The sequence below is a fragment of the Chrysemys picta genome, chromosome 7, assembly GCF_011386835.1.
Source record: "Chrysemys picta bellii isolate R12L10 chromosome 7, ASM1138683v2, whole genome shotgun sequence".
NCBI lineage: Eukaryota > Metazoa > Chordata > Testudines > Emydidae > Chrysemys > Chrysemys picta.
In genome coordinates, this window is record NC_088797.1 from 71,746,492 (window position 1) to 71,770,482 (window position 23,991).

Here is a 23,991-nt window from a genome sequence, read left to right on the forward strand (position 1 = left end):
CTTTATATTTATTTTTATTACAAATATTTGCACTGTACAAAACAAAAGACAGTATTTTTCAATTCACCTCATGCAACTTCTGGAAGCAAGACAAGATTTAAAAGTTTTGTGTTACATCTGCCTTATGTTATTTTCTTCAATATTCTGGATGTTCATGTTATATTTTTGATACGCAAATAAACTCTTAGGGTTCTTTTTATTTAAGATCATGGTAGAAGATTGGCAGGGGAATTTCTAAGGTCTTCCTTAGCTACACTTGCGAGTTACAGCGCTGTAAAGGCTCCCCCAGCGCTGTAACTCACTCCCCATCCACACTGGCAAGGCATTTGCAGCGCTGTATCTCCTTGGTTGCAGCGCTGCATGTACTCCACCTCTCCGAGAGGAATAGCGAGTATTGCGCTGCCACTGCAGCGCTGCGGCGCCAGTGTGGCCGCTCAATGCGCTGTGAATGGCCTCCAGAATTATTCGGAAGTATCCCACAATGCCTGTTCTAGCCACTCTGGTCATCAGTTCAAACTCTACTGCCCTGGCCTCAGGTAACCAACCATGTGACCGACCCTTTACATTCCCCGGGAATTTTAAAAATCCCCTTCCTGTTTGCTCAGCCCAGCGTGGCGTGCTATCAGCGAATCTTTCCAGGTGACCATGCCTCCACGCGCCAAGTGAGCCCCAGCAATGAGCAATGGCGAGTTGCTGGACCTCATCAGTGTTTGGGGGGAGGAAGCTGTACAGTCCCAGCTGCGCTCCAGCAGTAGGAATTACGATACCTTTGGGAAGATATCAAAGGACATGATGGAAAGGGGCCATGACCGGGACGCCCTGCAGTGCAGGATTAAAGTGAAGGTGCTGCGGAATACCTACTGCAAAGCCCGCGATGCAAATGGCCGCTTGGGTGCTCCCCCCGCAACCTGCCGATTCTACAAAGAGCTGGATGCAATACTTGGGGTTAACCCCACGTCCACTCCAAGCACCACCATGGACACTTCAGAGCCAGTCGGGGGGCGGGGGGAGGAGGAAAAAGAGGAGGAGGAAAACGGGAGTGATGGTGATGGGCCGGATGGAGACACCCCGCAATCCCTGGAGCCATGCAGCCAGGAGCTCTTCTCGAGCCAGGAGGAAGGTAGCCAGTCACAGCGGCCGGTACTTGGTGGAGGACAAACAGAAGAGCAGGTTCCCGGTAAGCGGGTTTTTTTTTCGGGAAGGAATTTTTTCGGTGCGGGCTCTTTGGGAGAGGAGGGTTAAGCATGCATGCCTAGATGCGGAATAGTGCATTGATGTGGTTTATCACATCGCGGTAATCAGCCTCGGTAATCTCCTCGAATGTCTCATCCAGAACATGTGCAATGCGCTTGAGCAGGTTTATCGGGAGAGCCACCGTGGTTCTTGTCCCAGCAAGGCTAACGTGTCTGTGCCACTGTGCCGTGAGGGGGGCGGGGGACCATTGCTGCACACAGGCAAGCTGCATATGTGCCAGGGCGGAAGCCGCATTGCAGTAGAAGACCCTCCCTTGCTTCCCAGGTCACCCTCAGCAGCGAGATATCGTCCAGGACGAACTCCTGTGGAAAATGTTGGGACAGGGTTCAGTGTAGGTGCCCCCTGAAGCTGTTGGCTCTCCCCAAGGCACAGAAACCCATAGGACAGTGCAGCCCTGAAACAATCAGTCCCCCCTACTCACCATTTTGAGGCTCCCGTGGGATGTGTGCTCTGTTTCAGACGGGAAAATTATGCTATTATTACAAACCCTGTGTGTTTTCTACTCCTTAAGTGCGGGGGGAATCATTACTCTGTCTGGTATAAACAATGCTGTCTCTGTTAAATGTTCCATTTTGCCTATACAGCTGCATCAACCTTGAGACCTCAGCCGTCCCTCTTATCGCCTGCTCAGAGACTGCAAAGACTCAGGAAGAGACCGCGAAAAAGCAAAGAAGACATGCTGCAAGAAGTGATGCGGCAATCTATTAAAGAGAATGAGAAAGCACAGAACTGAAGGGAGAGGGAAAGCAGAATCTGCCAGGAAAACACAGCGCACCGGCAGCAAAGCACTGATAGGCTCATAAGCATCCTGGAGCGCCAAGCAGACACTATCCAGGAGCTGGTAGCCATGCAGAAAGAGGAGCAGTACCGCAAACGCCACCCCCCGCTACAGCCCTTGTCCCAAAACTCTTTCCATTGTGCCCCACTGTCACCTCCAACCCACTTTCCCCAACTTCCGTGTTCTTCACGCCACCTGCTGCCTCCAACACCAGTATCTTCACCACCCAGCCCTGAAAACCACAACCCTTACCCTCTGCACTCAACCCCCATCACCATGCAGTATAGCTGTCCTGAAGTGCAGCACTCACTGCATAGCACACCAGACAGGACATACGCGAATCTGTGATTGTACTGTTCCCCACTCCACCCCCTTGTTTCTTTTCAATAAATATTTTTTTTTTATTTTCAATAAATGGATTCTTTGGCTTTGAAAACATTCTTTATTATTGCATAAAGTAAAAGACTCCTTAGCCCAGGAAATAAACAGGCACTGCAAGTCTGCTTGTCTGCTTAGCAGAAACTGATTCCTAAAGATTGGAACTACTGCACTTCACTCCCGTGCAGGGCACCAGATATCACTGCTGGTTTTCAGCCTCAAATCGCTCCCTTAAGGCATCCCTAATCCTTGCAGCCCCGCGCTAGGCCCCTGTAATAGCCCTGTTCTCTGGCTGTGCAAATTCAGCCTCCAGGTGTTGAACCTCGGAGGTCCATGCCTGAGTGAAGCTTTCACCCTTCCCTTCACAAATATTATGGAGGGCACAGCACACGAATATAACTGCGGGGATGCTGTTTTCGGCCAAGTCCAGCTTCCCAAACAGAGATTGCCAGTGGCCCTTTAAACAGCCAAAGGCACACTCCACAGTCATTCGGCACCGGCTCAGCCTGTAATTGAACCGTTCCTTGCTGCTGTCAAGGCTCCCTCTGTAGGGTTTCATGAGCCACAGCATTAACGGGTAAGCGGGATCTCCAAGGATCACAACGGGCATTTCAACTTCCCCTACCGTGATCTTCCGCTCTGGGAAAAAAGTCCCAGTCTGCATCTTCCTGAACAGCCAAGTGTTCCGAAAGATGCGTGCGTCATGCACCTTTCCGGGCCAGCCTGTGTTAATGTCAATGAAACGCCCACGGTGATACACAAGCGCCTGGAGAACCATAGAGAAATACCCCCTTCCAATTAACATACTCGGATCCTAAGGGGGTGGTGCCAGAATAGGAATGTGCATCCCATCTATCACCCCTCAAGAGTTAGGGAACCCCATTTGTGCAAAGCCATCCACTATTTCCTGCACGTTACCCAGAGTCACAGTTCTTCTGAGTAGGATGCGATTAATGGCCTTGCAAACTTGCATCAACATTATTCCAATGGTCGACTTTCCCACTCCAAACTGGTTTGCAACCGACCGGTAGCTGTCTGGAGTTGCTAGCTTCCAGATTGCAATAGCCACCCCTTCTCCACTGGCAGGGCAGCTCTCAATCTCGTGTCCTTGTGCCGCAGGGTGGGGGCAAGCTCCTCACACAGTCCCATGAAAGTGGCTTTTCTCATCCGAAAGTCCTGCAGCCACTGCTCGTCATCCCAGACTTCCATGACGATGTGATCCCATCACTCGGTGCTTGTTTCCCAAGCCCAAAAGCGGTGTTCCACGGTGCTGAGCATGTCCGTGAATGCCACACGCAATTTCGTGTCATACGAGTTACGCGGCTCAATAGCATCGTCGGACTCCTCACCCTCACTCTCACTGTCACTTTGGATCTTAAGGAATAGTTCGACAGCCAAACGTGACGTGCTGGCGAGACTCGTCAGCATACACCTCAGCAGTTCAGATTCCATTTCCCGCAGACAGATCGCGCTGCACAGAAACCATTGAAAGATGGCACCAAAGGTAGACGGAAACAAAGGGATTTCTGTGATGCGAAGCGATGCATCACGGGGCATTGGAACAGGACCCAGAATCCCCCGCACCCACACCCCCTTCGCACAACCCACTGCACCAGAATGGGAAAAGGTGCTCTGTAGGATAACTGCCCATAATGCACCGCTCCCAATAGCACTGCAATTGCCGCAAATGTGGCCACGACAGTGCGCTGGGTAGCTGTCAGTGTGGACAGACTGCAGCACTTTCCCTACTCAGCTGCACAAAGTCAGGTTTAACTCACAGCGCTGTACATCTGCAAGTGTAGCCAAGGCCTTAGTCAATTTGACATGGTTGTACTATAATCAACCCTCTAGTATTTTTTTTTTTTGGCCAGGTGATGTCGCAACTGGTTAAGAATCCAGTGGCAGATCAGTCTTCTGTTCCGTTTTCTCATTCTAACTCCAGCTTTCTAGTTTAGAAGTTAGTATATATGTACACGAGTCAATTATTAAAATATTAGAGAGAAAAAACTGGTTTGTGTATATTACAAATAGAACCAGTCAACCGTACGAGCGAGCAGATTTGACTACCTGCAATTCCTGCAGGCATCCGGGAGCTGGTCCTGCAATGTGTGTGTCAAGGCTGTATCCCCACTTTGAACTTTAGGGTACAAATGTGGGGGCCTGCATGAAGACTTCTAAGCTTAACTACCAGCTTAGCTCTGGTCCGCTGCCACCATTCCCAAATGGATTCCCTTCCCTGGGAAGCCTTGAGAAACCTTTCACCAATTCCCTGGTGAATACAGATCCAACCCCCTTGGATCTAAAACAAGGAAAAATCAATCAGGTTCTTAAAAAGAAGGTTTTTAATTAAAGAAAAAGGTAAAAATCATCTCTGTAAAATCAGTATGGAAAATAACTTTACAGGGTAATCAAACTTAAAGAGCTCAGAGGACCTCCCTCTAGCCTCAGGTTCAAAGTATAGCAAACAAAGATAAACACTCTAGTAAAAGGTACATTTACAAGTTGAGAAAACAAAGTAAAACTAAGACGCCTTGCCTGGCTATTTACTTACAAGTTTGAAATAGGAGAGACTTGTTTAGAAAGATGGGGAGAACCTGGATTGATGTCTGGTCCCTCTCAGTCCCAAGAGCGAACCGCTTCCCAAACAAAGAGCACAAACAAAAGCCTCCCCCCCAAGATTTGAAAGTATCTTGTCCCCTTATTGGTCCTTTAGGTCAGATGCCAACCAGGTTACCTGAGTTTCTTACCCCTTTACAGGGAAAAGGATTTTGGAGTTTCTGGCCAGGAGGGATTTTATAGTACTGTACACCGGACAGCTGTTACCCTTCCCTTTATAGTTATGACAGTGTGGCACCAGGGCAGACCCCCGCCCTGCAATCGCACAGTTTCATTGTGAAGTCCGGGCGTGGGGGGCAGTTATGCGGAGATGGAGGTTGACTTTACAGGCTTAGTAGCCAGTTAGGGCTACACTGAGGCCCTTAGTTAATGTCTAGCAGCACAGCTGTGACACAGGGCAGGGCCAGGCCCTTCGGCTGCACCAACCCAACGCTCCTCGCCTGCGGGCCCCCTGACACCGGTACCGACACCCACCGCCATGGCAGGAGCCTCGCGCACGGCCCCGGCTGGGACAGTTCGGAGCGACGGACACCCGGGCTTTTCTCTCCGCAATAGCAGCCAGGCAAAGACTAGTTGTGCGCCTGCGCACGGATGTGACCCCCACTCCCCGCCGCTTTTCTATGCTTTCTGCGCATGCGGCACCTTGTCGCGCACGCGCCTTAGGCTCGGGGAAGCTGGCCGGCCCGAGAAAAGGCCTGACCCTGACCATGGCGGCGACAGAGGCTGGGGCCCTGCCCGCCGAGGAGTGCGTGGGGCAGGTGGTGCTGCCGGGGGACGTGCTGCTGCTGCCCTCGCACCCCGAGGCGGATGGGGAGCGGCTGTGGCTGGGCCCGGGCGCCGCTCTGCCGGGCCGCTTGGTGTGCGGGCCGGGCCTGAGGAGCTGTCGGGCCGGGCTCCTGGTCACCAAGTGCGGGCTGCTGCGCCACCGCCAGCCGGGCGGGGCCGGAGGCGGCTCGGGCGGGGCCTACTGGGTGGACTCCCAGCAGAAGCGGGTGAGAGCGCCGGAGCTGACGGGGGCGGGCCCAAGGGATGAGGGGCGGGCGGCGCTGCAGAGCGGGGGTGGGTGCTGTGAGTGCCTTTCCCCCGGTGGGCTCCGTGTGGCTCTGCGCACAGAGCGCCTTGGCTGAAGCCTGGTGAGCTTGCTCTGAAGCTCGCCCTTGCTGGGACGGTCCCTCTCTTCCTTCCTCTCGCCTCACTTTCTCACTCTCCAGGCGCTGCACCTCGCCTCCTCTTTAAAGCTCGCTGTGGCACCCTTCATTCAGAGCACCCTTCACGCAGAACCGGAGTGGAAACCCCTTCCATTGCTTTTCTTGGGAATTGCGGGGCTGCAGGCAACGTCTGGTGTCCACTTAGTCCCCGTCCACACACAAATTACTACTATACTGTGCCACTTGTCAGTGGCGTGATTGACTACAATCTGTTTATGATGCTGCTAATAATCCCTGATTTGAAGCCTAGTGTGGCACAGATATCCGTTCTTGTAAGGCGTTATGCACGCTATTACTTTGTTGTGTGGGGGTCACCCACAACTGTGTTCTTGTAATAACTAATCCTACCATAACACTGTACAGTTGTTGAGTTGTACATCCAACGGTGTACATAAATTGCTGTTCAATTCCAGGGCCTCATGAGTACCAGGCTTTGGGCATTAATTTACCACTGCTGTGGTTTCTCTAGTGGTAGCAAAAGTGGGAGTGCTACTGTATACAGGGTGTTTCTGCCCTTTGCTGTGTTCAACAAACCTGCTAGTTATGTGGTTCAGTGTTGCAACTGGTAGCTGAGAAAGCTAGAGGTATCACTGGTAAAAATACACTGCTGCTGGTAACAATAGGAGATTTTTTTCCCTCTTTGTGCCAAAAGTGTGGGAATCCTCCCCAGCATCTAAGCTTACTCAGAAGACTTAACTGTAACCTCATCTGGAAAAAAGGGGGCTGAGGAGGTTCTAAAATAACCACACTTGGTGCAGGCTACAGCAACTGATGGGATGCTATGGGATAGCTGGCCAAAATTTCTCACAATAAAGGCAGAGTTGCTAATTACAGAAATTAATTGGCCCTAATGACTGAAAAGTTGCTGTGTGGTGGCAAACTGTTATTGGTGAAGCTGACGGTGACCCTAATTGGTTGCAAACTCTCAGTTCTAGCGGTAATGTGGACAAGGGTCCTCCTAAAAGAGAAACCATCCAAACGGAGACCAGTGTAATGTTTTTGCTCATTCTGCTGCCATACTGAAACAGTATCTTTATGATGTGTAAATTGTTGTAGTAACCTTATTGGAGAGTTAATGCTGAAAATTAATGAAGATTTAAATTGCACAACTGATTATTTCGCTAGCCATCGTGTTAACAGAAATTTGTAGATATTATAGAAGTTAAATAAAATGAAGACCATTACTTCTAATCTATCCCATTACTGCAGGGCTAGGGTTGTTCGTTATAGGATCATTACCAATGTCTCGTCCAATTTTAAATGTCCCTTGTGAATTTCCTGTCACTTCCTCTTAGAGAGACACACAATCAGGATGTCTTTTCCGCACTTTTTTTTGCAGTCCTAATTTTATACTAGCACTTTAAGGCAGGGGTTGGCAACCTATGGCACGCGTGCCAAACACGGCATGCAAGCCGATTTTGAGTGGCACACTGCTGCCTGCCCGGTGAGAGGAGGAGGAACAGGAAAGCACCACGCTGGGGGAAGAAGCGGGGGTGGGAGGGTAAGCTTGGCTGCTGCAGGACCAAGCTTCTACCTCCTGCCCCCACAGGGGAGAGTTGGGGGGAGGGTCCCAGCCCCCAGCCCCACTCAGCCCCCCCGCCCACCGCTCTCCCCTGGGGGGGGCAGGAGGCAGAAGCTTGGTCCTGCAGCAGCCAAGCTTCCACCCTCCCCCGCTTCCCTCCCCAGCGTGGTGTTTTCCTGCCCCTCCCCCTCCCTCTCCCTGCCGCTGATCAGCAGTTGGCCCTTGCGAGGGAGGGGGGAGCGAGGCAGAGCCGAGCATCAGCATGCTCGCTGCTCCGTAGAGCAGGCAGAGAAGAGGTAAGGACGGGACCTTGGGGAAGGGGGTGGAACAGGGCATATCCCTTCCAGCCCCTGCCATGAGCCGCTCAGGGCAGGGGGCTGGGAGCACCCCCATGAGCCGAGCACCCCAGCCCTCTGCCCTGACCCCCCACACACCCAGCCTTCTGCCCTGAACCCCCCACACACACACACCCAGCCCTCTGCCCTGACCCCCCCCCCCAGGTCTGGGGTCCCGGCTGCCGGCCCCTTGCCAGCTGGCGTCCCGCTGCAGGCCCCGCTGAGCCCGCTGCAGGCCTAGGTGAACAGCACTCCAGGCTGGCGGCGTAAGATCAGCATTTTAATTTAATTTTAAATGAAGCTTCTTAAACATTTTGAAAACCTTGTTTACTTTACATACAACAATAATTTAGTTATATAATATAGACTTAAAGAAAAAGCTTCTAAAAACGTTAAAATGTATTACCGGTATGCAAAACCTTAAATTAAAGTGAATAAATGAAGACTCGGCACACCACTTCTGAAAGGTTGCCTACCCCTGCTCTAATGGCTTGTCTTCACTGTAGCTGTTAGCTCTTGTTAGTTTGCTCATTACTGTACTCAAAGCTAGGTTAGTTCCACTGAGAGTGACCACCACACTAGAAAACAACACTGGAGTTGCACAGAATAATTGGATTTGCTACTGATGAGACTCTTGTAATTTGAGCTGTTGCATTCACACAGCATTACTAGATTCAGCATCACTCAAGCATCAACCCACCCACTCCCTCAATGGGCCAGCTAGCTTGAGTTTAAAGCAACAATTAACTTGAGCTAGAGATTTGTATGTGGATGGAAGTCAAGTTAGGTAACAGTTACCCCAGTGGTTCCCAAACTTTAACAACCTGTGAACCCCTTTCACTAAAATGTCAAGTCTCGTGAACCCCCTCCTAAAAATGAATATTTCCAGGGATTTTCTCCTTTATTTGAGTATACATTATAAAAGCAGTGATCTTGGGAATATAAAATTTGTTTTTATGACATGTTTATTACACACTATTTGTTATTAATTATTAGTTATCATTACAGTATTTTTATTGCATTATGAAAACAGCAACACTCTTCCAAGATCTCACTTTTGTAGCTTGTATCACTTTGAATAAGCCTGTTGTAAGACAAGGCTCCTATGTTTCAGATGTGAAACAGCATGAAGGCATTTAAGAAGCCAACTCAAAGAGTTCCTCCTACACAAGCATTCAGGTCTTGAGCAGTCCAGGCAAACAATGCACGTTACAACAAAGCTTAAAATTGTTCATAATAATTTTAAAAACAATACTAGCTGCCTATATAATTTTAAAAACAGCAAAAAATATCCACCTCCCTTTCCATTTCTTATAAAGAGTCTTGAAGTTTAAATCTCCTCAGTGTGATAGCAATGCTTGCTTTGATCTGCTTAGCTCTTGGAAGTCCAGGGGCTCCAGGCTGCTGGCCCCATGCTGCCCAGGATCCCTAGCAACATCTCTTACCGCCATTAGAGAACTTTTTCCCGAGAACCCCCTGTAACATTTTGCAAACCCCCAGGGGTTCACGAACCCCAGTTTGGGAACCACTGACTTACCCTAAAGGTGTCTTCACAACAGTTAGGTCATGTCTACACTACAGCTGGGAGTGTGCTTCCCAGTGCAGGTAGATAGGTGTGCTAGCTCAAGCTAATCCACTAAAAATAAAAGTGTGGCAGCCGCTAGTCTCCTGAGTACATACCCACAGTGTCTGATATTATTGTACTCGGGTGGCTAGCCTGTGCCACCCTGGCCACACTGCTATTTTTAGCATACTAGTTCAAGCAGAGCTAGTGTATGTGTCTGCTCGCACTGGGAAGCATGCTTCTAGCTGCACTGTAGATTTACCCTTATTTATAAAGACTGTGAAGCCCTAATCTTGTAAACACACATGCTTAACTTTTATGAATAATCCTGTTGAAGTAAATGTAAGTATTTTCAGTGGGGTCTGTGCCTTCTAAAAATAGAAGTTCATTTTGATACTGTATCAAGATTTTTTTTCAGCAACTTTTATTTTGGAAATAAGTTTGGTCACTCAGCTTCTTTGTATACGGTGCTTGTGTATTGTATGGATGTGTATATACATGTAAAAAGATATATTTATTTCTTGTACATGTTTGTTTTAATTTTCAGTATGTCCCAGTCAAGGGAGATCATGTGATAGGCATAGTGACTATCAAGGCAGGTGACGTATTCAAAGTGGATGTTGGTGGAAGTGAGCAAGCTTCTTTGTCCTACTTGGCATTTGAAGGTGCAACCAAAAGAAACAGACCAAATGTGCAGGTAATGTTCTTGTTATATATATTGACAGTATTGAAGCCTTTAAAGTATTATATTTTCACTTTCTTGCAAAGTGACAATTTAAAATATACTCAAATATTTGCCTGTATCCCTTAGTCATAAGATGTTCTGATATGTGATAGATTTTCCATGACATGTACAAACTTCTTTCTGTAGTGGCTTTGTTTCCTTCCCTTTCTCCTAGGCCTTTATGTTGGGCTATGGTAGAGGAAGTCAATTACAGATCATGGATTTTCTTCTTTTGATCACTGACTGTCACAGCAGTAGGTGCCAGGCTTTGCCATTTGTTGTACAGAGGATGTTGTAACTGTATCTTCTCAGATATTACTGGTAGAAGATGGCAGTGGAATAGCTCTTCAAAGAGCATCAGAAATCAGTTTAGGCCAGGGGTCTCAAACTCAAATGACCACGAGGGCCACATGAGGACTAGTACATTGGCCCGAGGGCCGTATTTACTGACACTTCCTCCCTGCCGCCCTCGGCCCTGCCCCCACTCCACCACTTCCATGAAGCCCCGCCTCTTCCCACCCCTTCCCTGCCCCCATTCCAACCCCTTCTCCGAAATCCCCACCTCAACTCCGCCCCCTCCCTGCTCCCAGGGAGTGTAGGAGGGGTGTGGTGGGGGCTCAGGGCAGGGAGTTGGGGTGAGGGGTGCAGGAGGGGTGAGGGGTGCAGTGTGGGGTTCAGGGCAGGGGTGCGGGGTGCAGCAGGGGGTCAGGGTGCAGCAGGGGACTGAGGGCAGGTGGTTGGGGTGCAGGAGGCGTGTGGGGTGCAGCTGGGGGCTCAGGGCAGGGGTTTGGGGTGCAGGAGGGGTGCGGGCTGCGGGCTGCAGCAGGGGTTTCAGGGCAGGGGGTTGGGGTGTGGCAGGGGTTTCGGGGCGGGGGTTTGGCTGCAGGAGGGGTTCAGGGGGCGGGCTGCGGCCCAATGTGCACCGGGGCAGGCTCCCTGCGCCGCCCCGGGAAACAGACGGAACCTGGGGAAGGAGGGGCTCAGGGGCGTGTGGCTGTTGCTTCAGGCACCGCCCGCAGCAGCTCCCATTGGCTGCGGGTCCCCATTCCTGGCCAATGGCAGCTGCTGGGGGCGGTGCCTGAAGCAACAGCCACACACGCCCCTGCGCCCCTTCTTCCCCAGGTTCCGGCCACTTCCCGGAGCGGCGTGGGAGCAGGGCAGGCAGGGAGCCTGTCCGGGTGCACGTCGGGCCGGAGCCCGCCCCCCGAAGCCCCCCTGCAGCCGAACTCCCTGCCCTGAAACCCCTGCTGCACGCCTCCTGCACCCCGACCCCCTGCCCTGAACCCCCTGCTGCGCCCTGACCCCCGCCGCACCCCTCACCCCTCCTGCACCCCACACCCCAACTCCCGGCCCTGAGCCCCTGCACTCCCCACCCCCTCCTGCACCCCGTGGGAGCAGGGAGGGGGCAGAGTTGGGGTGGGGATTTCGGGGAAGGGGTTGGAAGAGGCGGGGCAGGGGTGGGTCGTCTTAGAAGGGGTGGAGTGGGAGCGGGGCCGAGGGCGGCGGCGGGGGGGAGGTGTCAGTAAATGAGCCCTCGGGCCAATGTACTAGTCCTCGTGTGGCCCTCGTGCGGGTCAGGCCGGAGCCGCTGTAGGTAAACGGTGGGGAAGGGCAGGGGGGTTGCAAGAAGCTCATGGGCCACAGAAAATAACCCCACGGGCCACCGCGTTTTTGAGACCTCTGGTTTAGGCCTAAAATTCACATTTTATAAAACAGGCTCTTATGAAATGTGACTGTCATGCTGTCTGGAGAAGGTCCCGATTGTGTGTTCCTATCTCAGGGCAGACTTTAAAACAGGATAGACTATTTCCCCCCACCCCCACCCAAACCTAGTGATGTGTTCTATAATTAGATTTCACCAAGGCAGTGATCCAGGAGTTTACATTTGTTACTGGAACAGTCTTACCAGGGAATCACAGACACTCCCCTTAGACTCTCCAGTCTATCTTGCCACCCAGACAAGCTGGACTAATGGTCCAGCAAAAGTCACTCCATGTTCAGGTTGCTTTGTTGCTTTCAGTCCAAGAGACATTTATCCCAGGTAATTTGGTATCCAAGATCTTATACCAAAGACAATGCCTGTAGCCAGTCCTGTAATAATATCTAAAGATTTGTTAACTAGGAAAAAGAAACAAGAGTTACTTACAGGTTAAAGCAAGTAAGTGTGTACATATAAATTAGTTATAACCTAAATCCTCAGCGCATGAGAGCTGTAATGCTCTGTCAATTCGAAGTGTCCTTCAGGGCAGACCCAGGGGTAACCCCTGGGGATCTCTGCCTCAGCTTAGACTCTCTGGCCCTGTCAGAGTTCAAACAGCAAAGAGGGAGGCAGAACATTTTCCTGAGACCTTATTTCCTTCATTCAGCTTCCAAGTCCACATGATGAGCTTTCTTGCACATAGGATTTCCAAGATGGGATAGGGCCATTAACTAATCCATTGTATCTCAATGTTCCTTGATTGCCCATCTGATTTTGATAGCCCTACTGGGTGGGGGGTGGGGGAATGATTCCAGTGCCTGGGTTCAGAAGTTCAGTGCAAACATTTTCAAAGTTTTATAAAGAAAAATGTAGATATTTTCTTATAGCATAGAACAGGGGTTCTCAAACTTCATTGTACCGCGACCCCCTTCTGACAACAAAAATGACTACATGACCCCAGCAGGGGGACCGAAGCCTGAGCCTGCCTGAGCCATAGGCGCTGACTCTGTGGGTGCTCTGGGGCTGGAGCATCCACAGGGAAAAATTAGTGGGTGCTCTGCACCCACCAGCAGCCAAGAACCTAGGGACGAGTTTAACAAAAAAGATATACAGACATGATACAGTTTCTCTGAACATTTCCCATCACTTGTTTTAGGTGGGAGATCTTATTTATGGTCAATTCGTTGTAGCCAATAAAGACATGGAACCAGAGATGGTCTGTATAGACAGCAGTGGAAGAGCGAATGGAATGGGAGTAATTGGACACGAAGGCCTGTTGTTTAAGGTTTCTTTAGGTCTAATAAGAAAGTAAGTATTACAATTTTTAACTTCCCAGGAATGAGAGAGAAGCTGAATTTTGTCAATTTTTTGAGCTGTGACAGATGAGTGAAACTCTTTATCTTGTTGGAAACTGGTATGCACCCTAATATTTAATGCTGTAGCATTGGATGTCCATAACCAGCAGGTCTGAACAGTATGACAAGTGGAGTAACAGATGTGTATTATATTGTTGTCAACATTATTGCCTGACAAAGTTATTTGATCTTTGTGAATCTAAATTTGTGATCTGCATACAAATATAATATAGTATAAAGAAAGGGGAAATGAATATAAAATACAATAAGTAGAAACCAACAGATGTCACAAAACTAAAAATGCTCCTCTCTGTTCCTCAATTACAAACTGGCATTTTAAATTAATAAGCCTCTGGTATGTTTGCTGCTTCCTTGAGAAAGATGTACTCTAACCATATTCTATTGTAGACTTTACCTTTTAACTTTAATAGGTGGTAGTGTATTGAAGTGGAATTTCTTTTCTACTTGATCTTGTTGCTACATTATTTAGAAAATATTGTGAACCCAATCCATCAGAAACTTGCTTTTGTCACCTATGGAGGCTAATCATTTTTTCTGTGAACATATTCAGTCTTCAGTGGTAGAGTAGAATCTGTATATAGCAACTGGTCTGAGAATGACATCAATTCCTTGAACACAGTCTTCACACAGCCTTCAGTGGCATTCTCAAGCATCCTTAGAAATCTGTCTTCCAAAGAGAACCAAGAAAAGGACTATGAAGAAACAAACAAAAAATCAGTTTCCTCCCTCCAAACTCTGTGTAGGGGATGAGGGAAGGGAGGGGCAATAGCAAAAAACACTCTCTGTTTAAAGATTTTTAATTAGCACCTCTTTCACATAGTCTGGATGAGCTGTTCCAGGTTAGAATAAATCCTAGTAACTGCTCAGTCACAAATGAGGAGCTAAACATCAACTTAATTAAATCTGGTTCACAAACACTAGACTGTCTTCATTATGATTGTTGCACGGTGTCACTGCAGGGTGATTTTTGGATTTTTTTTTTTTAATTTAATCTTAACTCTTAATTTCGTCTTGGTTTTGGAATTTGTTTAAATTAAACTCCTACATGAGCACTAAATAAGAAATTCAAAATATTACTATGTTTTATATAGTTTGAATCCATGCTTTCAACTCAACTCAGCCTTAACTATTGAAGTTGCTACACATGCCTTCATACTACTGGTGGTATTAGCAGTGGTCCTGTTATTGACTAGCAACACTGAAATGTATTTGTTACACAATAATTTCTTCTTTTGACATCCCTTTTACTTTGTTTTCAGGCTTTTAGCTCCCAATTGTGAAATCATTCAGGAATTGGGACAACTGTACCCTTTTGAGATAGTGTTTGGAATGAATGGAAGAATATGGGTAAAGGCAAAAACAATTCAACAGACTTTAATTGTGGCAAATATCTTGGAAGCCTGTGAGCACATGACAGCAGAACAAAGAACACAAGCATTTGCCAAACTATCAGAGAGATGATGTAAAGAAAACATCTCGGGTTCATTTCAGGCTTTGCAATTATTGTAATATTTTTGTATTCAGATGTATATTAATAACTCATTTTGAAACTTTGCGTCTCTCCCATTTAATTTTTTTTACCCACCAGTCCCTCTTTCCTGATCCCTCAATCTGTTTAGTCTTCCGCATTCAAGCATTCTCTTTGCTTTCTTAGCCGCAGTGTTTGATTATTATGAAACAAATAGATGTAATCTTTTAAAGTCTCTCACAATAAAGAGTTGTTGCAGAGCACACTGATTTTTGCAATACAGAATTCAGTAGTAACACTAATTCTTGCGTCAAATGAGAGCAGAAAACTCAATTGATCACCTACACACATTTGGTGTTATTTCCACCAAGAGGTTCTACATATTCAAGCTCCTCAGTGTTTTAAGCCTTAATATAAGGAGCCAGTTCTTCTGCCTACCTTAACAAAAAATCCAGATGGGACAGGCTAAATGCTAAAATAGAAGGTGAGGAAGACCATGAGGATGGAAGTTCATGTTTCTTTAATAAGCTACGGGGGAGGTAAGGCACTAGAAATGACATACTGAACAAAAAAAACAGTTGATCCAGAATTACATGATGGTTCAAACAGCCTTTAAAGAAAAAGCCAAGCAAATTACTCCATACTCCTAGAAATATATGGCTAGCAATAATTAAGCAAAAAGTTTAGTGTAAAATGCATCATCTTATTCCACAGTAATTAGTAAGTGTCCAAAATTGTTGCGATTATAGTGCTACATACCCGCCCTCCCACTGGGGAACACTTTATGCCCTGAGTCATATTTGATTACCATTATCTTAGCATACACAGCTGCAAATGTTGGCTATAAAATTATTCAGCTCTATTTGAATTCTTTCCACAAGCATGACTTAATCTTCTGTGGAAGTAAATTCCACAGGTTGGATATACCAGTGCTGTGTGAAGTATTTGTTTTAAACTTACTTGCCACTGAGTGAGTGACTGTCTTGTTATCAGACTGTATAACTAAAGGACCATCAGTTTTCATTACAACCTGCTGTTGTTTCTTGTCTTGCACTTAAATTGTATGTTCTCTGGAGCAGGAATGGTCTTTTTGTTCTGTTTGTACAGTGCCTAGCACAATGGAGTCATTGTCCCTAATTGGGGCTGCTGAGCATTAAGATAATACTACTAATAATGTTAAATACCCCGAATAACTCATGGGGGGACATCACTTCAGGACCTTTCTCAGACTCTTCTACAAGTGTCCCTCATCCTGCAAGTTAGCTAAAGCTTACTAATTCACAGTCATTGGTTCCATTGCATACCAATCTGGTGCTGTATAAGCCTTAGTCATTTTTATCCTACTATAATATGTTCAGAAGCCTGCTGAGTCAGTCATGCTGCATACATGAATCCCTCTCTGGCTTCCAAAAGATAGGGATTTGGAAAACACCCTTCTTCAGCTCTTGACAATGTGGTTTTAACCATTGCCTTTCAATGCTGGTTGAGAGATGAGACCTACTCATTCTTTCACGGGATTGTGAGGGGAATCTCAGTGGATTCTTTGCCTGGCATCTTGTTGAAAGAGCGAAGATACCCTAGAAAGTCGTCCTCTATCTTTTCATGAGTGAGATAGGGTTCTTGCTGGCACTTCCTGCTGACCCACCACCGAGATGGAATTGATGCCAAAACACCAAAATATTTGGGTCAAGCATGGCAAGTGGTGCTTATCTCCTTCTCTCCCTGACAGTTCTTGGAGGGAGCAGAAGAGTGACCTTTTCAGCCAGCGCTGAGGCAGAAGGCTCTGAGGCATAATTTTCTATTCCCATACCAAAGGTGATGGATTCTTTGGAGCCCAGTGCTCAGACTCCCTAAATTTGGAAACCTCTCTCCAAACAAAGGACCTGGATTCTGCCTTAGAGTGCCATTTCGTGCTGTTTGCACGCTTGCCTGCTGGCTTTACTGCTTTGTGATTTTAAAAAAGATTAAATCATTTTTTTATCAGCTTCTTTAAGCACTTTCTCCAAAGCATGATATGTAATAGCAGGACTAATCAAGAAATGGAAATACATTAATATAACATGAAAGGACTCAGGATGCTGTACACTCATTACAGGTTTCTATCATAACACTGGGAGTGTTATCCTTTTAGCATAGATGATGGGTATCTGTTGTTACAAATCTTAGTGATGAGCTATGTAAGGGCATGTTAGGGAAAAATTAGGCAAGTGATACATGGAAAGTTTTCAGAAAAACATTCTTCAAATGCAATCAAGCATGCTGCTGTGTCAACAGATTATGCAGAACAAAGGAAAATAAGGCAAGCTGGGTTTTCTTTTTATTAGCATTATTAAAAGATCTAACAGGAAAAATACTGTTTGTTCTTTAATGTTGGTATCTGCCTGGTCTGTGCAGTGTTTTCTCAGCACATTTAATTCAAAATAGTTAACACAATTTTTAATGAAAGAATCTATTGAGGGGTTGTATTGGAAAATGAAACTATCACTGATCACAAGGAGCCTCCTTCACTGAGATAATGAAGACAGCAGGAGTGCAGTTAAAAATATATATATTTTTAAAGTTAACTTGTTTTCCAGGTAGCTTTCCTGCAGTGACCTAGATGCCTTTCTACCATCATATGGGAAATAAGGCAGTAGCAGCCCAAAGAGGGCCAAAATAACTGCTAGAATAAGATGGTGAAATTCCTCTAACTGCAGAGCAGCTGAACCCTTTCCCCAGCGGCAAGTGTGGCCTTGAGCCTTTGTGATGAGGGGGTCTGTTAGCCATGCTGTCTCCAGTCCTTTGGCTCTACCATTTTAATTATGCTACTGGGCCCTTTTTATTCTGGATCTACCACTGAACTAATAGTATGAAGTTTTCTCTTTGCAGTGTAAAATTAAGAAAACTGCCTTGCTTATACTCAAAATATATTGGCTCTTTTTTTTTTCCTGGTGTAAGTCCCATGAACTCAATTAAGTTACACCAGGGACTAATTTTGTTTAATTTATGCCCCACCCCTCTGCAAAAATGTCAAAGTTTAATTAGGAAATATGTGATAAGCTCTGAATAACAATGGATTTCTACAGTAAGTAAAACTAAAAGGACAAAAAAGCTGAAAAGAGATGTTCGTTGTTTCTGAGCAATAAAACTATCAACCAGATCTGAAGGGCTTAACTTTTTAGTAGCCAGTCTTGTAACTTTTGTAGTCTTCTCCAGATACGGAACTCTAATACAAAAAGGTCTGTCTTGGTTTGTTTTGTTGCCTTCCCAAGGCACCATAATTTAATGATTAAAATGAAGGCTGCAGCTTCAGGAGCCCAGGGGTTCTGCCTTTTGACAAACAGCAGGGCCAGCCTCTTGTAATGTTATACTATGATGGTTCTCAGGGTACCCAGGAGTGAGAGTCTCTTGTTGCTACCCTGCCTCCAGGAGGAGGGAGATTTGTTTGTGCTTAACTAGGTATCAGCTCCCTGACACCACCAGCCTGTTAGCCACCCAAGCACTCTCCTTCGGCCTGTGGCAGCCCTTATTTTGCCCTGCAGGCTAACAGTAAGTGCACTCTAGTGCATGAGTCCCTTCGAAGTGTTCCCCTCTAGTCTCCATTAGAGCCCTACTATTATGGCAGCAGCTCCTGCTGGACCTATGGAATGCCAGTCCCGCTGCAGGGTTCTACACTAGTTCCGTGCAGGGCTCTAGGCTCCAGTCTTTATCCTCTCACTACAGAAATACTAGGTCTGCTGTCCCCAAGGGAACAGCTTGTATGAGTCAATGCAAGATCAGCACCTTGCTTAATACTACAGCAGTGAGATATATTTGTGGTAAAAACAATAATTTTTATTAGCAAAGAGTCAAGAGACAGTGAATAAGGATAGTGGAAACAAAAGGTTACATATAAAACAAAGTCATAATGTGCTTTCTAGAGATTAAACTAACAGGCTAACCCCGTCTAAAGAAGTTTATCTTATCATAAATGTCCTATGCAGCATTGCAACACAGACTGGTTGTGATTTCTTTTTCATGAATGTAAACCGCTGTCCGTTTACTTCCTAGGTTGGGGAGGACGGGGTGTCTTTTTTGTTGCCCAAACAAAGCTTTGAAGTTCATGTTAAAATAAGGTTCTTTTTCCCCGTTGTGTACCTATACCTGTTAGTTCTTTCTGTTGACTTCACATCTCTCTGTTGATTTAACATGTAAGCGTGCCTCCCTCCCCATAGCCTACAATGCTTAATTTACATGCCGACAGAGAGACAGGAGCATAAACATCCAATGTCTGATAGAAAGCCTGTCTTAACTCTGCCTTCATACAGACTTTAAAACATATTTGCAATATATACATAACTCCTTTATATAGTATCTGTGAATACATTTCACAACTATATTCGTGACCAGTATGACCCTGGCTGTCATCTAAACCTCCTATGGCATTCTTTGATTAACTAGAATGTACATACTATACCAGAATTAGGATATTCTTGTACTCTGCCCCCCCTTGCGAGTTGGCATTGAGGGGTTCTTGGATCACAAATACCTACGTGTGGGATCATTCAAACAGCAAATAATTTGCCTTTTATGCTGTTTGTTTACTCTTTAAATCCTCTTAGCTTGGATACCCTAGCTGTACTGTTTAGTTTCACTCCTTGTTTATCATCTCTTTCTGATTCTTTGGTCATCCAAGTTTTGGTCTTCTGTCACAAAGCAAAAACAAGTGGTGGTCTCCAAGCAGTGACACTTCCTGGGAATTGGAACTTAGTCCAGAACACATTCAGGCTTTTCAGAGATTATTTTTCTGCGGACTAAAAACACCCCAAGCACCTCAGTCCACACTGCATGGCTGCTTTGTATTTTTTAAAATGTATCTTAGATTCAACTTGCCATTACATTTGTACAGAGTAGCAAAACAGGAGGGGCAATGAACATACAAGAGTACAAAACTAGAATCAGAAGAGATTAGAGATCTTGTGTTTCCTGGCACTGTGGGAAGATCTAATGCAAGTAAAGTCATACAGTCAGAGAAAAAATATAGATGGGGGGTGGGGCAGGGTCAAGCAGTCACATCTATCAATTTAAAACTACTTTATTTTCATCTTGTTTCTTTAATTTTGTGTAGTCAAGTGCTCCAGTTGTTGTAGGGGAGCTATAGGACTGAGGCTGGAAGGGGAGTTGGACCATGCAGAATTTGAGAATGGGTGCGCTAACAGCTCATCAGTAGATCTCAAAGGACTTTACAAAGGAAGCAAATATTATTTTCTGCATTTTACAGACATGGAAATTGAGGCATAGAGGTGAAGTGACTTGCTCAAGGCCAACCAGCAGGCCAGTGGCAGAATAGAAGCCAGGTCTCTTGAGTCCCACACCAGTGCTCTGTTCTCTGGGAACCACTAGTACAATGCCTGTTGGGTTAGAATTTTCTGCACTAAATCATCCCAGAAAAAATTGTGTTCACTGAAATTAAAAAAAAAAAAAAAAAAAAAAATCATGAAAGCATTTATTAGGTAGTCTTAAATGTCATTTGCTCCCTCCACTCCCTAACACGCTTTTCCTTTTTTTTTTCTTTTCCCCCCTCCTTCCCTTTTTCTTTTAACAAAACCTGCATTTTAGGCCAAACAGATTTGAGACCTCCTTTAAGACCAGCTTACCTCTGATGGGTTTTCTTGCTTGATTGGTTTCATTCAGAATTGTAAGGTTATTGAAGTGTAGTATCTGCATTACTCCTTGTGGGCTACAGGGGTGAAGAAGTGTTTGGAATTTGCTGATAGCTAATTTATAAAATTTGTTTTCCTTAGTGTACATGCACCCAGAGCACTGACACACATTATTAAATGTGTAAGTCTTTCTGGAAAACTCCACTGCAAACTCAGTGCAGCAGACCATGCAGGAATTAACTAGCTCTTGTATAATACAAACATTAGGCATAAACTGCATAGGAATGGATGTTGCATCTTCTAATACAGGCAATGATGAACAGTGAAAATCTGAATACAGAGAATCAGTATCTCATCTACTGTAAATAAGCTACACACTAAAAGGGTATTTTTACTAATCATACAGTTTATGAATAATTAAATATTTATAATTAAGCTAGGCTCCTAGGCTTTCCTGCTTGGCACAGATTTATTCCAGCTCTAAAAAGCTACACTTATTTATAGTAGTTTTAAAGTAGGGGTTTCATCATGCAATTTGTTCTTCAATCCTTTTTTGATCTGTGAAAACAGGATTTCATGTTTATACCTGTTGGGATAACTGCCCTTAGGTTTAACAGTTACCATTTAAAGAACCCAGCCTTGAGAAGAAGGAAACAAACATGCTATTAGGGATGGGCCAGTGCTGTTGATGAAAAGTCAAAGCCACTTTTAAAGTTTAGAAGCAAGGAATGCTGACAACCTGCAGAAACCAAGATTTTAATATATGATGACAGGCATGACTGTATCATAATTATGTATGGTGAGGTGGGGAGGAGAGAATCTCTTTTGTTTCCAATTTGTCTTCAAGACAGTGAGAAAGGCACTAAGCTGTATTATGCTTAGTGGTTTAAAGGGAGAATTTTTGCACTGGGTGGGGTCTTAACTAGGGAATTATATCTTCTTAACTCTCACCAACCTGTTTCCCATCACAAATACTAAGACCTTGGCTACACTTGCGAGTTGCAGCGCTGTAAAGCCGCCCCCAGCGCTGTAACTCACTCCCCGTCCACACTGGCAAGGCATTTGCAGCGCTGTATCTCCTTGGTTGCAGCGCTGCATGTACTCCACCTCTCCGAGAGGAATAACGAGTGCAGTGCTGCCGCTGCAGTGCTGCGGCGCCAGTGTGGCCGCCCAATGCGCTGTGAATGGCCTCCAGAATTATTCGGCAGTATCCCACAATGCCTGTTCTAGCCACTCTGGTCATCAGTTCAAACTCTACTGCCCTGGCCTCAGGTAACCAACCATGTGACTGACCCTTTACATTCCCTGGGAATTTTAAAAATCCCCTTCCTGTTTGCTCAGCCTGGTGTGGTGTGGAGTGCTATCAGCGAAACTTTCCTGGTGACCATGCCTCCATGCACCAAGCGAGCCCCAGGATGGAGCAATGGCGAGTTGCTGGACCTCATCAGTGTTTGGGGGGAGGAAGCTCTCCAGTCCCAGCTGCGCTCCAGCCATAGGAATTACGATACCTTTGGGAAGGTATTAAAGGACATGATGGAAAGGGGCCATGACCGGGACGCCCTGCAGTGCAGGATTAAAGTCAAAGAGCTGCGGAGTGCCTACCGCAAAGCCTGCAACGTAAACGGCCGCTCGGGTGCTCCCCGCGCGACCTGCAGATTCTACAAGGAGCTGGATGCGATACTTGGGGTTAACCCCACCTCCATTCCAAGCACCACCATGGACACTTCAGAGTCGGTGGGGGGGAGGGGGAGGAGGAAGAGGAGGAGGAAGAGGAGGAGGAGGAAAACGGGAGTGATGGTGGTGGGCCGGATGGAGACACCCCAGAATCCCTGGAGCCATGCAGCCAGGAGCTCTTCTCGAGTCAGGAGGATGGTAGCCAGTCGCAGCAGCCGGTACTTGGTGGAGGACAATAGAAGAGCAGGTTCCCGGTAAACGTTTTTTTTTTTCGGGAAGGAATTTTTTCGGCGCGGTGGGAGAGGAGGGTTAGGCATGCATGCCTAGATGCGGAATAGTGCATTGATGTGGTTTATCACATCACGGTAATCGGCCTCTGTAATCTCCTTGAACGTCTCATCCAGAACGTGTGCAATGCGCTTGCGCAGGTTTATAGGGAGAGCCACCGTGGTCCTTATCCCAGCCAGGCTAACGTGTCCACGCCACTGTGCCGCAAGGGGCGGGGGGACCATCGTTGCACACAGGCAAGCTGCATATGGGCCAGGGCAGAAGCCGCATTGCAGTAAAAGACCCTCCCTTGCTTCCCAGGTCACCCTCAGCAGCGAGATATCGTCCAGGACGAACTCCTGTGGAAAATGTTGGGACAGTGTTCAGTGTAGGTGCCCCCTGAAGCTGTTGGCTCTCCCCAAGGCACAGAAACGCAGAGGACAGTGCAGCCCTGAAACAATCAGTCCCCATTACTCACCATTTTGAGGCTCCCATGGGATATGTGTGCTCTGTTTCGGACGGGAAAATTATGCTATTGTGTAGACCCTGTGTGTTTTCTACTCCTTAAGTGTGGGGGGAATCATTACTCTGTCTGGTATAAACAATGCTGCCTCTGTTAAATGTTGCATTTTGCCCATACAGCTGCATCAATCTTGAGACCTCAGCCGTCCCTCTTATCGCCTGCTCAGAGACTGCAAAGACTCAGGAAGAGACCGCAAAAAAGCAAAGAAGACATGCTGCAAGAAGTGATGCGGCAATCTATTAAAGAGAACGAGAAGGCACAGGACTGGAGGGAGAGAGAAAGCAGGATCCGCCAGGAAAACGCAGCGCACCAGCAGCAAAGCACTGATAGGCTCATCAGCATCCTGGAGTGCCAAGCAGATGCTATCCAGGAGCTGGTAGCCATGCAGAAAGAGGAGCAGTACCGAAAACGAAAATGCCACCCCCCCCTACAGCCCTTGTCCCAAAACTCTTTCCGTTGTGCCCCACTGTCACCTCCAGCCCACTTTCCCCAACTTCCGTGTTCTTCACGCCACCCGCTGCCTCCAACACCAGTATCTTCACCACCCAACCCTGAAGACCACGACCCTTACCCTTTGCATTCAACCCCCATCACCATGCAGTATAGCTGCCCTGAAGTGCAGCACTCACTGCACAGCACACCAGACAGGACATATGCGAATCTGTGATTGCACTGTTCCCCACTCCACCCCCTTGTTTCTTTTCAATAAATGGATTCTTTGGCTTTGAAAACATTCTTTATTATTGCATAAAGTAAAAGACTCCTTAGCCCAGGAAATAAACTGGCACTGCAAGTCTGCTTGTCTGCTAAGCAGACACTGATTCCTAAAGATTGGAACTACTGCACTTCACTCCCGTGCTGGGCACCAGATATCACTGCTGGTTTTTCAGCCTCAAATTGCTCCCTTAAGGCATCCCTAATCTTTGCAGTCCCCTGTAATAGCCCTGCTCTCTGGCTGTGCAAATTCAGCCTCCAGGTGTTGAA

The 23,991-nt window shown here is 46.7% G+C and overlaps 2 protein-coding genes and 1 long non-coding RNA gene across 3 annotated transcripts; 2 read left to right on the forward strand and 1 right to left on the reverse strand.

Annotated features, from left to right (window-relative positions):
• The first annotated feature begins 545 nt into the window (after nt 1-545).
• On the forward strand, nt 546-2,128 carry LOC135972722 (zinc finger and SCAN domain-containing protein 20-like). Its single transcript, XM_065551790.1, has 2 exons — nt 546-1,177; nt 1,839-2,128. Exons 1-2 carry the CDS (start codon nt 676-678, stop codon nt 1,985-1,987), a joined length of 651 nt encoding a protein of 216 aa, XP_065407862.1. The 5' UTR covers nt 546-675; the 3' UTR covers nt 1,988-2,128.
• A 326-nt stretch (nt 2,129-2,454) lies between these two features.
• On the reverse strand, nt 2,455-5,520 carry LOC135972723 (uncharacterized). Its single transcript, XR_010589206.1, has 2 exons — nt 4,962-5,520; nt 2,455-3,881 (listed from the first exon to the last, which is right to left on the reverse strand). It is a non-coding gene; the product is annotated as an uncharacterized LOC135972723 (long non-coding RNA).
• A 67-nt stretch (nt 5,521-5,587) lies between these two features.
• Nucleotides 5,588-15,207, forward strand: LOC101934130 (exosome complex component RRP40). The gene is made up of 4 exons (XM_005293962.5): nt 5,588-6,018; nt 10,203-10,352; nt 13,235-13,386; nt 14,714-15,207. The coding sequence occupies exons 1-4, from the start codon at nt 5,647-5,649 to the stop codon at nt 14,913-14,915; spliced, it is 876 nt and encodes a 291-aa protein (XP_005294019.3). The 5' UTR covers nt 5,588-5,646; the 3' UTR covers nt 14,916-15,207.
• Nucleotides 15,208-23,991: the final 8,784 nt, after the last annotated feature.